This window comes from Amblyraja radiata, chromosome 13, assembly GCF_010909765.2.
Source record: "Amblyraja radiata isolate CabotCenter1 chromosome 13, sAmbRad1.1.pri, whole genome shotgun sequence".
Lineage (NCBI taxonomy): Eukaryota > Metazoa > Chordata > Chondrichthyes > Rajiformes > Rajidae > Amblyraja > Amblyraja radiata.
The window spans coordinates 11,785,530-11,804,201 of record NC_045968.1 but is presented as its reverse complement, the minus strand read 5'-3'; the positions used below and the strand labels follow the sequence as shown (position 1 = coordinate 11,804,201).

The 18,672-nt window shown below is 45.4% G+C and overlaps 1 protein-coding gene across 10 annotated transcripts in view; it reads right to left on the bottom strand.

The window, feature by feature from the left end:
- veph1 (ventricular zone expressed PH domain containing 1) overlaps nucleotides 1-18,672 on the bottom strand; it is a 161,076-nt gene that overhangs the window by 37,539 nt on the left and 104,865 nt on the right. For all 10 annotated transcript variants that reach the window (XM_033031218.1, XM_033031219.1, XM_033031222.1 and 7 more), the window contains 2 exons: nucleotides 13,504-13,713; nucleotides 4,688-5,082 (listed from right to left, as the gene is read on the bottom strand). In XM_033031218.1, the coding sequence (XP_032887109.1) occupies nucleotides 4,688-5,082; nucleotides 13,504-13,713 (605 nt within the window). The remainder of the gene's footprint in view (nucleotides 1-4,687; nucleotides 5,083-13,503; nucleotides 13,714-18,672) is intronic.

Here is an 18,672-nt window from a genome sequence, read left to right as displayed (position 1 = left end):
ATCTCTAAAACTATAAAAACTAAAACAAATCGGTTACATTTCCATTATTTTATCTCATTTATTCTTAAATGAAGGGTCCCAACCCGCCAAACATCGCCTGTCCGTGTTCTCCTGAGATGCTGCCGGACCTGCTGAGTTACTCCAGCACTTTGTGCCCTTTTTGTAAACCAGAATCTGCAGTTCCTTGTTTCCATATTGAGTACAGAAGTTGGGGCGTAACGTTACTGTTGTACAAGACATCAGTGAGGCCACATTTGGAGTACTGTATTCAGTTTTGGTCACTCTACCTCAGGGAGGACATCATTAAGGTGTAGAGATCTATGAGGATGTTGCCAGGACTCGATGGGCTGAGCTAGAGGGAGAGGTCGGGCAGACTAGGGTTTATTCTTTAGGCCGCAGGAGGCTGACAGGTGATCTTACAGAGGTGTATAAGATCATGAGGGGGTTTGATCGGGTGATCGCACAGAGTCTTCTACCCAGGGAAGGAGAATGGAAAACCAGAGGCTGAAGCTGAAAGGTGCAAGATTTAATAGGAGCCTGCAGGGCAATTTTTCCACTCAGAGGGTGGTGGGTATATGGAACGAGCTGCCAGAGGAGGTAGTTGAGGTAGGTACTATGATCACATTTAAAAGACATTTGGATGGGAACATGGATAGGAAAGGTTTAGAGGGATATGGGCCAAATGAGGGCAGGTGGAACTTGTGTAGATGGGGCACCTTGGTCACCATTAGCAAGTTGGGCCAAAGGGCCTGTTTCCAAGTTGTACGACTCTATGACTCCAAGTCTCATCCAGAAGTATGTTGTTAGTTCACTATGGTGCTTTATCCCATCCAACTCAGTGGGTAAATAATATTATTATTATTTGTGCAGCACGGTGGCGCAGCAGTAGAATTGCTGCCTTACAGCGACAGAGACCCGGGTTCGATCCTGGCTACGGGTGCTGTCTATACTTAGGTTGTACGTTCTCCCCATGACCGGGTGGGTTTTCCCCGGTTGCTCCGGTTTCCTCCCACTCTCCAAAAGACGTACAGGCTTGAATGTTAATTGGCTTGGTAAAAATAGTAAATTGTCCCTAGTGGGTGTAGGATAGCGTTAATGTACGGGGATCGCTGGTCAGCGCGGACCCGGTGGGTCGAAGGGCCTGTTTCCGCGCTGTATCTCTAAACTACACTAAACAACAACAAGTAACTGGAAGTCTTGCCAAGATTTATCACCAAAACAAATTAACCGGGCGCCCATTGCTTTGGTACAGTTGGGTGAAGTGGGAGATTGCAACCTTCACGTGGTCCACCCTGTTTCGACGAATGCACTCAGCCTGGCGTGCACATACAGAAGATCAAACAGAACAAGTTGTCACAACTTTAGGCTGTGCACCCCATACGCAGGAAGAAGAAAGTATATTTGGGTCGGAGCTGTGTGCAAATTGGCTGTAGTAGTTACACATAACATGATAATGGCTTTGCCTCAAAAGTGACTAATTGATTGTAAAGTAATTTGAAACTCTTGGTGAGCTGTCGGACAGTTTACGTGTGCCAGTTTTTCTCTCTTTGCAGGGGGACAAGCCATGACACATAAGCTGCACTCTTGTTCATTATTAGTGGACACCCCCCTAGCTCTCTCCCTCACTGGGGGTGGCACAGACTATTGGAATAGTCTACGACCCAACGTCAATCTATTGGCCTGGAATCAGGACCACTGCTCTTCGTGCCGTTCTCCACTGTGCGGCCAATTTAGTGACGACTGTAAATGTGCTGTTGATTAAGCAGTGTAGCGGAATCTGCGAGAATATAACCAGGGTTGATTTGATTATCGTGCAGGAAGGAACTGCAGATGCTGGTTTAACCGAAGATAGACAGAAAACGCTGGAGTAACTCAGCGGGACAGGCAGCATCTCTGGAGAGAAGGAATGGATGACGTTTCGGGTCGAGATGTGAAGAAGAATCTCAGCCTAAAATGTCACCTATCCCTTCTCTCCAGAGATGCTGCCTGTCCCACTGAGTATAGACAATAGACAATAGGTGCAGGAGTAGGCTATTCAGCCCCTCGAGCCAGCACCGCCATTCACTGTGATCATGGCTGATCATCCCCAATCTGTACCCCGTTCCTGCCTTCTCCCCAAATCCCCTGGCCCCGCTATCTTTAAGAGCTCTATCTAACTCTCTGTTGATAGCATCCAGAGAATTGGACTCCACTGCCTTCTGCAGCAGAGAATTGCACAGATTCACAACTCTGTGTCTATCTTTGGTTTAAACCAGCATCTGCACTTCCTTCTTAAACTAAACTCTGGTTCTTGATTCCGTTACAACTCTCAGCGGACCAGGCTGTGGTGGGACAAGTCTTTCAGATTCCAGCTCCATTCTTCCATCAATCTTTCAAGTAGACTAAAGTAGCAAGTGGACCCTCGGACTATTGATGATTGATAGTGAGACCACACCTGGAGTATTGCGTACAGTTTTGGTCTCCTAATTCGAGGAAGGACATTCTTGCCATAGAGGGAGTCCAGAGAAGGTTCACCAGACTGATTCCTGGGATGGCAGGACTTTAATATGAAGAAAGATTGGATAGACTCGGCTTGTACTCGCTAGAATTTAGAAGATTGAGGGGGGATCTTATAGAAACTTACAAAATTCTTAAGGGGTTGGACAGGCTAGATGCAGGAAGATTATTCCTGATGTTGGGGAAGTCCAGAACAAGGGGTCACAGTTTAAGGATAAAGGGGAAATCTTTTAGGACTGAGATGAGAAAAACATTTTTTACAGAGAGAGTGGTGAATCTCTGGAATTCTCTTAGACGTGGCCCTTGTGGCTAAAGGGATCAGGGGGTATGGAGAGAAAGCAGGTACAGGATACTGAGTTGGATGATCAGCCATGATCATATTGAATGGCGGTGCAGGCTCGAAGGGCCGAATGGCCTACTCCTGCACCTATTTTCTATGTTTCTATGTTTCTATAGGACTTTATCTTGCACTAAATGTTATTCACATTATTCCTTTATCATGTGTCTGGTCCCAACACACTGATGCAATTATAAAGAAGGCATATCAGCGCCTCTACTTCCTGAGAAGATTACGGAGATTCGGTATGTCAAAGAGAATTCTCTTGAACTTCTACAGGTGCACAGTAGAGAGGATACTGACTGGTTGCATCTGGTTCGGTAACTTGAATGTCCAGGAGCGGAAAAGATTGCAGAAAGTTGTGAACACTGCCCAGTCCATCATCGGTTCTGACCTCCCCACCATCGAAGGGATCTATCGCAGTCGCTGCCTCAAAAAGGCTGCCAAAATCATCAAAGACCCACACCACCCTGGCCACACACTCATTTCACCACTGCCATCGGGAAGAAGGAACAGGAGCCTGAAAACTGTAACGCCAGGTTCAGGAACAGCTTCTTCCCTTCAGCCATCAGGCTATTAAACATGACAACAAATAAGCTCTGAACTACAACAGACTATTATTATTATTGCACTATATTTGCTATTTATTGAATATGTGTGCATGTGTATATACACACACTGAACTTTTTTTCTCCCGTTATGTACTATGTTTACATATTCTGTTATGCTGCAGCAAGTATTATCTAAATTATCTAAATGGTGGCCGACTAGGAAAAGGGGAGATGCAGTGAGACCTGGGTGTCATGGTACACCAGTCATTGAAAGTGGGCATGCAGGTGCAGCAGGCAGTGAAGAAAGCGAATGGTATGTTAGCTTTCATAGCAAAAGGATTTGAGTATAGGAGCAGGGAGGTTCTACTGCAGTTGTACAGGGTCTTGGTGAGACCACACCTGGAGTATTGCGTACAGTTTTGGTCTCCAAATCTGAGGAAGGACATTATTGCCATAGAGGGAGTGCAGAGAAGGTTCACCAGACTGATTCCTGGGATGTCAGGACTGTCTTATGAAGAAAGACTGGATAGACTTGGTTTATACTCTCTAGAATTTAGGAGATTGAGAGGGGATCTTATAGAAACTTACAAAATTCTTAAGGGGTTGGACAGGCTAGATGCAGGAAGATTGCTCCCGATGTTGGGGAAGTCCAGGACAAGGGGTCACAGCTTAAGGATAAGGGGGAAATCCTTTAAAACCGAGATGAGAAGAACTTTTTTCACACAGAGAGTGGTGAATCTCTGGAACTCCCTGCCACAGAGGGTAGTCGAGGCCAGTTCATTGGCTATATTTAAGAGGGAGTTAGATGTGGCCCTTGTGGCTAAGGGGATCAGAGGGTATGGAGAGAAGGCAGGTACGGGATACTGAGTTGGATGATCAGCCATGATCATATTGAATGGCGGTGCAGGCTCGAAGGGCCGAATGGCCTACTCCTGCACCTAATTTCTATGTTTCTATGTAAGTAAGAATTTCATTGTCCTATCTGGGACATATGACAATAACACTCCCTTGGCACTTGTACACTTTGCATTGTAATCATGTATTGTCTTTCCGCTGGTAGTATTGCACGCAACAAAAGCTTTTCACTGTACCACGGTACACGTGACAATAAACTCAACTCAGCACGTCAAACCAAGCGCTGTTCGATCTGGAGAAGCACATTCTTGCCACTTTTCAGGTTTTTGTTTTCGTTTTGATTAGAAACAGGCCCTTCGGCCCACCGAGTCGGTGCCGACCATCGACCACCCGTTAACACTTGGTGAGTCACACACAATGGAGGGCCATCGTTCAAGTATCGCCTTACCTTCGACGCGGCACTCATCTGGGACAGGGATTCTCTTCACCATCTCCGAGAAAAAAGTCTTCACGCCATTGAGATTTCCTCTCAGGTACAGGTGGAGTTGATCCCATGCTTCCGCATTCCGCGGCCCCGGGCTCTCCGCACTCCCTCCGTCACTGCTGCCGTTGACGGCGCCGTCGGAATTCCTCGACGCTTTTGAGGCGAGGTTGATGTGAGAGAGGGAATGCAGCTGGTGTTTCTGCTCCTCGAGGTCTTGGCCGAGGAGCTGCGTGACACTGCCCTCGCTCAGCGACCTGTCCGAAAACGTGATGGCCGTCTTGATGTCCCCATTATCGCCCTCCTCACATTCAGAGCTCAGGGACTTTGCGTGCATCGCGTGGAGAGCCAGACTTTTGGACCTGTCGTTATAAAGAGATACAAGATAATAGTTACCCACTGACTTCGGAACATGAGGGAGAAGACGTTCTGGTTGGTCTGCTCCTGACCTCTCAAAAAACTAAGCAGTGACGCAGTGCGGCACGGTGGCGCAGCGGTAGAGTTGCTGCCTTGCAGCGCCAGAGACCTGGGTTCCATTCCAGGTGCTTGTCTATATGATGTTTGTGTTACTGTTTGATGATTGGCTGAAGTGTGAAGCCTTGTTTGAATTGTTTATACTCCCTGGGAGAATGTTGCGTTACTTGGGTCAACTGACTTCCTTCCAGAAGCTTCTGTAGAAACAATGTAATGGGGTGCTTTGTAATTGGGTTGGGGAATTGTCAATAATGCTTTAATGTAATCGATATATGTGATTGGTTTGTAGGGGCTACCTCCCCATGTAGTTCTGCCCCGCAGGGTCCGATGATCTATAAAAGGTGACTCCCACGAGGATCATTGTCGATCTTCTGGAGGAGCGCTTGGGACTGCGTAACCTTTTGGAGGTATCTGCTTGCACGAGGCCGAAGGGCTTGGACAAGCAGAGACAAAGATCGAACCCGCGGTGGTTAGGTATTGTATAGGGAGTTTGTTATTGTTTCATAAAATAAAGCTTCGTGGTCCAGTGCTTGACTCAGTGTTTTACTGAAATAGACTAGTTCTAGGAGCCTAATTACATCTTTATCTCCATCTTGTGTGCTTTTGGTCTTTTTCATGTCTTCCTTTGTCCACCCATCTGCCAATCAACCACTCCCTCACCTGCATTTCCACCTGTCACTTGTGTAGGAAGGAACTGCAGGTGCTGGTTTACACTGACGATAGACACAAAAAGCTGGAGAAACTCAGTGGGTCAGGCAGCATCTCTGGGGAGAAGGAACGGGTGACATTTCAGGTCGAGACCCTATTCAGACGGGGGAGGGGGAAACTAGAGATTAGTAAAAGGTACAAACAACAAATATCCTTTTGCACACCAGTCATTCATTTGTTCTTTGCGCCTTTTCATATCTCTTTTTATCCTCTTTCCTCACTCTCAGTCTGAAGAAGGATCTCGGCCCGAAACGCCACCTATTCCTTTTCTCCGGAGATGCTGCCTGACCCGCTGAGTTATTTCAGCATTTCGAGTCTTTTTTTTGTAGAAATCGGAGGCCCTCTCCTGTACCCCAGCTGTAACTGCAGGGGGAGTGCGCTAGGACATGAGTTTCAGCCCAATCTATCGATTGCAAAATACAGGAGAGAAACAGGCCCTTCGGCCCACCGAGTCCATGGCAATCATCGATCACACATTCAATCCCTTAGGTCCTGTGATAAGATAATTGGCTGATTTCTTACAGAAACATTTCTATAGAAGCAATTGAACAGGCTAGATGCAGGAAAAATGTTCCCAATGTTGGGTGAGTCCTGGACCAGGGTCACAGTTTAAGAATAAGGGGCAGGCCATTTAGGACTGAGATGAGGAAAAACTTTTTCACCCGGAGAGTTGTGAATCTGTGGAATTCTCTGCCTCAGAAGGCAGTGGAGGCCAATTCACTGGATGTTTTCAAGAGAGAGTTTGATATAGCTCTTAGGGCTAACAGAATCAAGGGATATGGTGAGAAAGCAGGAACGGGGTACTGATTTTGGAAGATCAGCCATGATCATATTGAATGGCGGTGCTGATTCGAAGGGCCGAATAGCCTACTCCTGCACCTATTTTCTATATTTCTATGTTTCTATACCCGTTCTATTGTCAATTTCTTTTTTTAAATTGAAAGATACAGCATGGAAACAGGCCCTTCGGCCCACCAAGTCCATACTGACCATTGATCACCCGTTCACACTGGTTCGATGTATCGCACTTTCACATCCACTTCCGACACAACAGGGGCAAGTTACAGAGGCCAATAAAGCTACAAATGTTAGGCTTTGTGCAATTGTGAGATACTTTTTGCTTAATGGTAGGGAATTTACAAATGTCCAATAATTTGCCTTGGGGGCAGAAGGGGTGGGTAACTACATTATATATTTTTAAGCCTATATTTAAACCTCTATTCCTTCCTCAGTTGCTGAGGTGGGGGATTTCAAATATTATGATCATGTTATCTGGAACATGACCTCTCGGTCATGTCTGATTGTGGACGCAGCCCAGACCAACACACAAACATCACTGGTCAGCGCGGACCCAGTGGGCCGAAGGGTTCTGTATCTCTAAACTAAACTAAACCAACCTCCATTGACTCCAGTTATACCTCACTCTGCCTCGGCAAGGCCAGCAGCATAATCAAGGACCAGTCGCACCCTGGCCACTCCCTCTTCTCCCCTCTCCCATCAGGCAAAAGATACAGAAGTGTGAAAACGCACACCACCAGATTCAGGGACAGTTTCTTCCCAGCTCCCAGTTTCTTCCCAGCTCTTATCAGGCAACTGAACCATCCTACCACAACCAGAGAGCAGTGCTATCTACTATCTACCTCATTGGTGACCCTCAGACTATCCTTGATCGGACTTTCCTGGCTTTACATTGCACTAAACGTTACTCCCTTATCATGTATCTATACACTGTGAATGGCTCGATTGTATTCATGTATTGTCTTTCCGCTGACTGGATAGCACGCAACAAAAGCTTTTCACTGTACCTCGGTACACGTGACAATAAACTGTCCTCTACTGAACTTGGCTGAAGTCTAGTAATGAATTTTTCTTGATATTCATACCCAACCTCGACTGAATGATAAACATTTTCATCAACATTCTGTTGGAGGAAGATTGTTTCAATTCATCACTATTTGAACGTAGACCAGTACAGCACAGGAACAGGCCCTTCGGCCCGCATTACCCATGCCAAACAAAATGCCAACACCAACCTATATCCCTCACACCCTGCACATCCAAGTGCCTGTCCAGAAGTCTCTTAAATGTCACAATTGATGACAATAATATAGTGCTTGTCTGTACGGAGTTTGTACGTTCTCCCCGTGACCTGCGTGGGTATTCTCCGAGATCTTCAGTTTCCTTCTGCCCTCCAAAGACGTACAGGTTTGTAGGTTCATTGGCTAGGTGTCAATTTAAAAAAATTGTCCCGAGTGTGTGTAGGGGATAGTGTTAGTGTGCGGGGATCACTGGTCAGTGAGGCCCGTGCTGTATCTCTAAAACTGAAAAAACTGTAAAAACTGTAAAGAGGAGTGTGTGGGAGGAACTGCAGATGCTGCTCAGCCTGATAAAATTGTAAATTATCCCTAGTGTGTATGTATGTACGTATGTGTTTATATACACGCACCCTGAACTTTTTTTCTTCTTTATTCTACTGTTTACAGTACACTATAACCATATAACCATATAACAATTACAGCACGGAAACAGGCCATCTCGACCCTTCTAGTCCGTGCCGAACACATAATCTCCCCTAGTCCCATATACCTGCGCTCAGGCCATAACCCTCCATTCCTTTCCCATCCATATAACTATCCAATTTATTTTTAAATGAAAAAAACGAACCTGCCTCCACCACCTTCGCTGGAAGCTCATTCCACACAGCTACCACTCTCTGAGTAAAGAAGTTCCCCCTCATGTTACCCCTAAACTTCAGTCCCTTAATTCTCAAGTCATGTCCCCTTGTTTGAATCTTCCCTACTCTCAGTGGGAAAAGCTTTTCCACGTCAACTCTGTCTATCCCTCTCATCATTTTAAAAACCTCTATCAAGTCCCCCCTTAACCTTCTGCGCTCCAAAGAATAAAGCCCTAACTTGTTCAACATTTCTCTGTAACTTAGTTGCTGAAACCCAGGCAACATTCTAGTAAATCTCCTCTGTACGATTATATATTATATATATATATATATGTTATATATTCTGTTGAGCTGGTGCAAGTAATAATTTATTTGTTCTATCTGGCACATATGACCATTCTTGACCATTGTGTTAGTGTGCAGGGGGGGGGGGGGGGGTGTCGCTGGTCGGCATGGACTTGGTGAACCGATGAGCTCTATTCCCAGGTTGTATCTCCAAAACTAAACTAAAAACTAAGTTGTTTTGTGCTGACCGCAGCAAACTGTCTGTTCCCACTGAGTCTTTCCGAATCCCAGTCACGGATAAGTTACAATTACTCCAACTCAATCTGGAATAGATCAAAAGTTGTGTCTTCAGCCGGCATCATCCACTGCGCAACCTCACCATTAACGATCGCTGGCACCTTTCAGGAAGCCCTGCTTTTGCCTCCGGCTTTGTTACATCGTCTACAACCTCTCTGACCTATCGGACCTGAAGCTTAATTTCTGATGCCATATCCTCTTTGTCGCAACGACTGTTTACTTATCTTCTTGACACTGCCTGGATCCACTCCATCCTCAAGCTGTTTGTGGTAATATTGTCAGCCACATCATTATTCATTCCAGGCCCAAACGTTTAATGCTCTCCAGCCTGACCTGGCACCTACATAAAACCATGAGAGGCTTGCAGAGGGTAGACAGTGAGAACCCTGTGCCCCCCGGGTCAAAATATCAAAGACTGGAGGGCTTAGCTTTCAGATGCGAAGGGCAGAGGCTAAAGGAAATGTGGTGGGGCTAGTTTATATTTACACCTAGAAAGTGATGGGCACCTGGAATCTGGTGCCGAGGGCAATGGTCGAGGCAGATACCACAGTGGCGTTACAAAGCTTTTGGTTACATAGAAACATAGAAAATAGTAGGCCATTCAGCCCTTCGAGCCAGCACCGCCATTCAATATGATCATGGCTGATCATCCAAAATCAGACTGTTTTCCCCCCATATCCCCTGATTCCTTTAGCCCAGGGGTCGGCACCCATTTATTGCATAGGGGCCAGGACCCATGTTTGTGAGCGGATGGCGGGCCACATCTATCGCCATAGTTAATAACTTGGCTGTAGCTCCTGGGTCACCTGCGAGCCCCTGGACTAGCTGCATTTCCCAGGTCGCTTGCAAGCCCCGGGTCTAGCTGCAGTTACCAGGTCACACTGCGAGCCCTAGGTCTAGCTGCAGTTCCCAGGTTGCCTGTGAGCCCCGGGTCTAGCTGCAGCTCCCAGGTTGCGAAAACGAATTGAAAAAAATACGCCTGCGGGCCGGATGATTTCGGGTTATGGGCCGTAGGTTGCCGACCTCTGCTTTAGCCCTAAGAGCTGAATCTAACTCTCTCTTGAAAACATCCAGTGAATTGGCCTCCACTGCCTTCTGTGGCAGAGAATTCCCCAGGTTAGGCATGTGAATATGAAGGGAATGGAGGGATATTGATCACATGCCGGCAGAGGAGATTGGTTTATCTCGCAGGTCATCACGTTCAGCACAGACATTGTGAGCCAAAGAGCCTGACGAAGGGTCTCGACCCGAAATGTCACCTATTCCTTCGCTCCATAGATGCTACCTCACCCGCTGAGTTTCTCCAGCATTTTTGTCGACCTGTTCCTGTGTTGTACTGTTCTATGTTCTCAGTAATAAAAGAGAACTGCAGATGCTGGCTTATTTCAAAGATAGACATAAAATGCTGGAGTAACTCAACAGGTCAGGCAGCAACTCTGGAGAACATGGACAGGTGACGTTTTGTGTCGGGTTCCTTCTTTTATGCTCCACCTGACCATAAAAATGTTTCAAAATTATTCAACAAAATTTAGTAATGTTTCATTTCATTTCAGTCTGTTTTAAACTGAGCAATCGTCGAATTAGACAAACTTGATTGTAAAATTAGTTTAAGTTTTCTACACTTGAATCACAAACAAAACCTTCAGAAGTTTTGTTTTAAACTCTATCTGTAAATATTATGGCATCCAGGACATAGTTTATCTACATTGATAAATTTACAATTCACATTTTTATATGAAGTTTTTTGTTATATTTTTCTTTGGTAGAACCCCTGTATATCTTGGATGGCACATTCAAGGAACTTAAGACAGAGATAGATAGATTCTTGATTAGTACGGGTGTCGGAGGTTATGGGGAGAAGGCAGGAGAATGGGGTTAGGAGGGAGAGATAGATCAGCCATGGTGGAGTAGACTTGATGGGCCGAATGGCCACAGTCAACGCATTACAAAGCCCAGGATTGATAGTTAGACACCAATGATTTATTTTGTCAAAGTTTTCTAGCTATTTGTACCTTTAGAAGGAAGATGAGGAGGAATTTCTTTAGTCAGAGGTTGGTGAATCTGTGGAATTCTTTGCCCCAGAAGGCAGTGGAGGCCAAGTCAATGGGTATTTCTAAGGCAGAGATAGATAGATTCCTGATTAGTACGGGTGTCAGGGGTTATGGGGAGAAGGCAGGAGAATGGGGTTAGGAGGGAGGAATAGATCAGCCATGAGTGAATGGCGGAGTAGACTTGATGGGCCGAATGGCCTAATTCTGCTCCTATCACTTATGACCTTATGAGCTTCTAATGAGGAGGAAATTGTCCAACAAGAAACAAAGACTTTCTCAATCTCACACCACAATTTCTGAGCGAGTTACAGCTAAAACAAATTGATAACACGTGGGATTTCCATGATGCACTGATTTCTGTAGATTCTGGAGATGGTTTGGAAACATGATATCCTATTTACTGTCATTATCCCTGTACAGGATATCCCTGGGTTACAAACTCCCAGTTTATGGATTACATATGTACGAACCAGCCTCCATAATATTACTAAATTCAAATGTCTGACATACACATCTTCCTTTGATCAGTAGAACTATTTCCCTCTCTCTCCCCACCTTTCGTAATTGGTCTTTCTTATCAGTCTTGCGTGCTTTTGAATCATTCATTACAATACAGCAGAAGTATGGTTACCTTTTAGAGATACAGCGTGGAAACAGGTCCTATGGCCCACCGAGTCCGCGCCGACCAGCGATCAGCGCGTACACCAGCACTATCCTACACACTGGGGACAATTTTCATTTTACATGGATAGGAATAAGTTTGGAGGGATATGGACCAAGCACAGGCAGATGGGACTAGTGGAGCTGGGACATGTTGGCCGGTGTGGGCAAGTTGGGCCGAAGGGCCTGTTTCCACACTGTGTCACTCTACGACTCTAATTAACCTACAAACTTGTATGTCTTTGGAATGTGGGTGGAAACCGGAGCACCCGGAGAAAACCCACGCAGGTCACAGATACATAGATACATAGACAATAAGTGCAGTCTATGCCTCAATGCCCCAATCTGGTTGAATATTTTTTGTGTCTTTTCTGACAATTAGGAAAAATAAATCAACTTATGAACGTTTGTTAAAAAGGAACTTGTTCAATAACTGGTTCGATTTGCATTCACACCCGACTTTGATGTGTAAACTATTCAACATATTAACCCTACTAGGGTTAGATTGTGAAAAATCTAATCCCACTAACATTGATAAAGACGGAAGCAATTGCAGTAGGTGGAATCTTGAGCAAAAAACTGGAATGACTCAGCAGATCAGGCAGCATCTGTGGAGAGAATGGATGGATGACATTGTGGGCCGGGACCCTTCTTCAGTTCAGTTTAGTTTGTTATTATTGTCACGTGTACAGAGGTACAGAGTGAAAAGCTGTTTTATTGTGTGCTATCCAGTCAGTGAAAAGATGAACATGCTGTCCACAGTGTACAGATACAGGAAAAAGAGAATACATTTTAATGCAAGATAGTTCGAGGGTCTCCATTGAGGTAGACGGGAGGTCAGGGCCGCCCTCTAGTTCTTGGTTCTTGGTTCTTGGTTTCCTGGCCCAAAAATATTCCAAATGGAATTTAAACTGGAGGTGGCGGGGGGTGGACTTAAGCACAAATAGGTTCTTGGGGAAGAAGAGCTACCTTAAATGTATTTGCATCTGGTTGGGTAACTATAGCTGGGTGATGGGGTGGTCCAGTTGCCTGATAACAGCTGGGAAGAAACTGTCCCTGAAGTTGTACAGGCAGGTCCAATTCCAAAGTTTAGCTTTGTGGGTCTACCTTCGGTTTAAACCAGCATCTGCAGTTCCTTCCTATACACAATAAGGGAATAACGTTGAAGAGATGTTGGTGTAGGGGTAGAGATTCAAGAGTGTGGAACGATTGTACGATGTGGTTGCAGATCTGCTTCTGTGGCTTGCAAGCAAAGAGTCGCGTTGGGTGGGCCGCCATCTTGGAAGCTTGAATATGGATAGGACAGGGTTAGAGAATTTGGACCAAACGCGGGCCTATGTTGCTTGCCCAGGTGGGCACTTTGGTTGAGTTTGGCCAAAGGACCTCTTTGGGTGCTTGGTTTAGTTTAGAGATGCCACATGAATGTGGAATTCTCTGCCTCAGAGGGCGGTGGAGGCTGGTTCTCTGGATACTTTCAAGAGAGAACTTGATCGGGCTCTTAAAGATAGCGGAGCCAGGGGATATGGGGAGAAGGCAGGAACGGGGTACTGATTGGGGATGATCAGCCATGATCACATTGAATGGCAGTGCTAGCTCGAAGGGCCGAATGGTCTATTGTCTACTGAAAGCTTCACCTGTTAAATCGCATTGCCTTCCATTCCTCCCTGGAGGCCTGTCCCAGGCTATATCGACGGATGCGGTTCGAAGCACTGTTTTCGTTCGTCATCTTCTTCTCAAAAGCCCTCCGCTTCATCTGGAGCGTCTGAACTCCGGGCCCTTCGTCGATCAGATCCTCATCACCATGGCAACCTGCAGCGGCCTCTCCTGCCGTATCCGTTGCCATTCTGCAGAAACGGACAAGCAATGGGCAGCCGTTATAGTAATCGTCAGAGTGCCGGTGATATTCACCGGCATAATCACAAACAAAATATTAGAGCAGTGTATTGGAATGAAAGCTGAATTACTTTCAATTCTAGTCTGAAGAAGGGTCTTGACCTGAAACTTCACCCATTCCTTCCCTCCAGAGATACTGTCTGTCCCACTGAGTAACTCCAGCTTTTTGTGTCTATCTTACATTCAATTATGTTCCATATTTACAAAATGCTGGGGTAACTCAGCGGGACAGGCAGCTATTTAGTTTTGTTTCAGACATACAGCGTGGAAACAGGCCCTTCAGCCCATCGTGTCCGCGCTGACCAGTGATCACCCCGTACACCAGCACTATCCTACACACTAGAGACAGTTTACAATTTTCTTTTTTACGGAAACCAATTAACCTACAAAGTGGGCCAACAAAGTGCAACTAGTCCAGGTTAATAACCTCATTATGATTCACAAACATATCATTTTGAGAGATGTATCTAGTCCTCACTATTTCAAACAATTCATAACACAGAAGAAGGGTCTCGACCCAAAATGTCACCCATTCCATCCATCCAGAGATGCTGTCTGTCCTGCTGAGTTACTCCAGCATTTTGTGTCTATCTTCGGTGTAAGCCAGCATCTGCAGTTCCTTCCTACACAGAAATACAGAAAGTCCAGAACCAGGGGCCACAGTTTAAGAATAAGGGGTAAGTCATTTAGAACGGAGATGAGGAAAAACTTTTTCACCCAGAGTGTTGTGAGTCTGTGGAATTCTCTGCCTCAGAAGGCGGTGGAGGCCGGTTCTCTTGATGCTTTCAAGAGAGTTAGATAGAGCTCTTAAAGATAGCGGAGTCAGTATTTTTATCATTTAAAAATAAATTGGATAGTTATATGGATGGGAAAGGAATGGAGGGTTATGGTTTGAGTGCAGGTAGATGGGACTAGGGGAGAATAAGTGTTCGGCACGGACTAGAAGGGCCGAGATGGCCTGTTTCCGTGCTGTAATTGTTATATGGTTATATGGTTATATGGGGAGAAGGCAGGAACGGGGTACTGATTGTGGATGATCAGCCAAGATCGCATTGGTTGGCGGTGCTGGCTCGAAGGGCCAAATGGCCTACTCCTGCACCTATTGTCTATTGTCTAAATGCTATATGTTCATTCACATGAATGAAGGATCGGAACACTTTTAAACTTTGATGACTTTTAAAAGACATATGGACAGATATATGAATAAGAAGGGTTTCACAGGCAATGGGGCCAAATATAGGCAAGTGGGACTTGCCCAATATGGCAACTTGAACAGCATGGACAAGGTGGGCCGAAGAGCCTGTTTCCATGCTGTACAACTCCACGACTCGAGAATGAATAATGTATTTTTAAATCAATGCTTAAAGTATAAGAAAAATGATTCATTCCTGGATTACTATGGCAATATGATTATGACAGATGAATAATTTTAACATAGAGTTCTATAAAGGAAAATAATATTGGCAGGAATATTGGGGGGAAATTCCCCCAAATATTCTTCAAGAGTATCACAGGATCTTGTGCAAGGAGGAACTGCAGATGCTGGTTTAAACTGAAGGCAGACACAAAAAGCTGGAGTAACTCAGCGGGTCAGGCAGCATCTCTGGAGAAAAGGCATAGGTGACGTTTCGGGTCGAGACCCTTCTTCAGATTTTTCTGAAGACTTTTTACACCTCCAGCTTCCCTCTACTTTGCCTCTCAGTCAGGAGAAGGGACTCGACCTGAAACATCACCTCTTCCTTTTCTCCAGAGATGCTGTCTGATCCGTCAAGTTACTCCGTTACTCCAGCTTTTTGTGTCTATCATGGGATCTCATTCATCTGAGAGCAGGGATGGGGAAAGTCGATATCTTTGAACCTGCAGTGCTCCCCCCTGGAACTACCACAGTGCCCGGGAGATCATTGCTGCTGAGACAAATCAAACTTTCCCATAATATAGTCGCGATCATGCTTTGAGAATGTGTGTGTGTGTGTGTGTGTACTCTGAGCAAGAATTACTGAACAACCTCAATTGCTTTTGCCAACTTCTGCAGGAGCTTCCAGCTCTTCTGTGTTCTAATTGCAGAATGACATATAGATTTATGGAACCCAACAGGCGATCCAGCCAAGAGTGACTAACTAATGTGCTTTCACTCATTAACAAATGCCGTTTTTTTCCCCTGCAGTGATTCAAACATGTGGCACCCACGACTGCCAGTAAATTCCCAATCGGACGTGAAGACAAACCACTACATTGTCAGGATCCATGGACTGAAGCTTTGAAAATTCCAGTCGCTTGCTTGAAATTGACAGAAAGAGATGGCAGAGTTTCAGGTAGCCTGGCGATTATCAGAATGAACAGATAAAATGAAAAATAAAACAAAACAAATAACATGTACTTGGATACACATGGACATTTCTGTCGAAGCTGTTGGGAAGGCCATTGAAACTGGAAAGGATATACGCTGCCTCTTGAGAAAAGAGAGACAAATTGCTGGAGGAACTCAGCAGGTCAGGCATCATCATTGGAGAACATAGTTAGGTGACCAATGGATAGGAAGGCAAATGCAATGTTAGCATTTATTTCAAGAGGACTAGAGTATAAAAACAGGGATGTGATGCTGAGGCTTTATAAGGCACTGGTCAGATTGCATTTGGGGTATTGTGAGCAGTTTTGGGCCCCATGTCTAAGGTAGGATATGCGATAGGATATGATATGATAGGGTCCAGAGGAGGTTTCCGAGAATGATCCCAGGAATGAGTGGGTTAATGTATGACGAGCGTTTGACGGCACTGGGCTTGTACTCGTAAGAATATAGAAGGATGAGGGGGGTGACCTCATTGAAATTTACCGAATAGACGAAGGGACCATACCTAAAACGTCACCTATCCATGCTCTGCAGAGATGCTGCCTGACTCGCAGAGTTACTCCAGCACTTTGTGTTTTTTTTTGCAATGAGTACCTACAGTTCTTTCTTTGTCCATGCAGCCCCTTGAGTATCTTGCTCAACTCACTTAAGTCATGGCTGATGTGCTATAGACCTATGCACCTCTTTTTGTACCACATAGAACAGTACAGAAGCACAGGCCATTCGGCCCACAATGTCTGTGCCGAACATGATTACCAGACCAACTCTAATTTGCCTGCATATAATCCATATGTCCATTCAAAAGTCACTTAAATGCTACTATCATATCCATAGACACAAATAGCTGGAGTAACGTAACGCATCAAGCAACATCTCTGGTGAAAAAGAATAGGTGACGTTTTATCATCTATCATCATTACAGGTGTTAAAAAAATCCATTCCAAAATGCACAGAGTCTCTTGACCAGAATAGGTGAATCGAGGACCAGAGGACATAGGTTTAAGGTGAAGGGAAAAATACTTAATAGGAATCTGAGGTGTAACGTTTTCACCCAAAGGGTGGTGGGTGTATGGAACAAGCTGTCAGAGGAGGTAGTTGAGGCTGGGATTATCTCAGCGTTTAAGAAACAGTTAGACAGGTACATGGATAGAACAGGTAGGAGGGAAATGGGCCAAAATGCGGGCAGGTGGGACTGGTTGTAGCTGGGACATGTTGGCCCATGTGGGCAAGTTGGGCCGAAGGGCCTGTTCCAGGCTGCATGACTCTATGAAAACAAAAATCAACTCAGTTCTGAATAACAGTTAAGGAAGGGTTCCAGATTTCAACCATTAATTGAAGAGAAATGTGTTTATGCATCTTAGTCCCAAAATGGCCTTGCTCCAACTCATGTCTGCTCATGTTGGACATTTCCACCAGAGAAGGTAATTTCTCTTTCATCAATCCTATGAAAACCTTTCATTGAATTTCTTGTTTATTATATATTATCCATGTTTATTGTGCTGCTTCAAGGAGGAATGTCATTGCTCCGTCGCTGGTACAGATGACAATGAAACACTCTTAACCCAATGACTCTTGCATCAAGTCTGAATCATCTGCAGCCAAGTTTACGAGCCAACATTGTAGACGTTTTAATGCACTGTCATTCCAAAGAGGGCTGAGGTTTTTCCTCGTGCAACTGTACAGCGCAAGGGGTGGCCCTTTGGCCCATGCTGTAGAAATCATTTTTATCGGGATGCATCACAGCTTGGTTTGGGAACAGCTCCATCCAAGACCGCAAGAAATTGTAGGGAATTGTGGACGCAGCCCAGACCATCACACAAACCAACCTCCCTTCCATAGACTCCATCTACACTTTAGTTTAGTTTAGTTTAGTTTTGAGATACAGCGCAGAAACAAGCCCACTGGGTCCGCGCCGACCAGTGATCCCCGCACACTAACAACATCCTACATCCACTAGGGACAATTTTTACATTTGCCAAGCCAATTAACCTACAAACCTGTACGTCTTTAGAGTATGGGAGGAAACGGAAGTTCTCGGAGAAAACCCACATAGGTCACGGGGAGAACGTACAAACTCCGTATGGACAGAACCCGTAGTCAGGATCGAATCCAGGTCTATGGCGCTGTGAGGCAGCAACTCTACCACTGCACCACTGTGCCGCCGTTTTTATTTAATTATTTAGTCAGTGGTTGTTCTTTACCTCGATTTTCAGAAAGCCTTTGATAAGGTGTCACATGTGAGGCTGCTGAGGAAGGTGAGAGCCCACTATATCAAAGGGCAGATACTAGCAGGGCTAGCAGGGTGGCTGGATGGCAGAAGGCAAAGAGTGGCAATAAAGGGGTTTTTTTTCTGGTTGGCTGCCAGTGACTAGCAGGGGTGATGGGGTCTTTGGAGTGTGGGTGGAAAGTGAAGATCTCGGAGAAAGCCCATGTATGTCAATGGGAGAACGTACAAACTCCGTACAGACAGCACCCGTAGTCAGGATGGAACCCGGGTCTCTGGCGCTGCAAGGCAGTAACTCTACCGCTGCGCCACCATGCAAGCTAGATAGGGCTCTTAAAG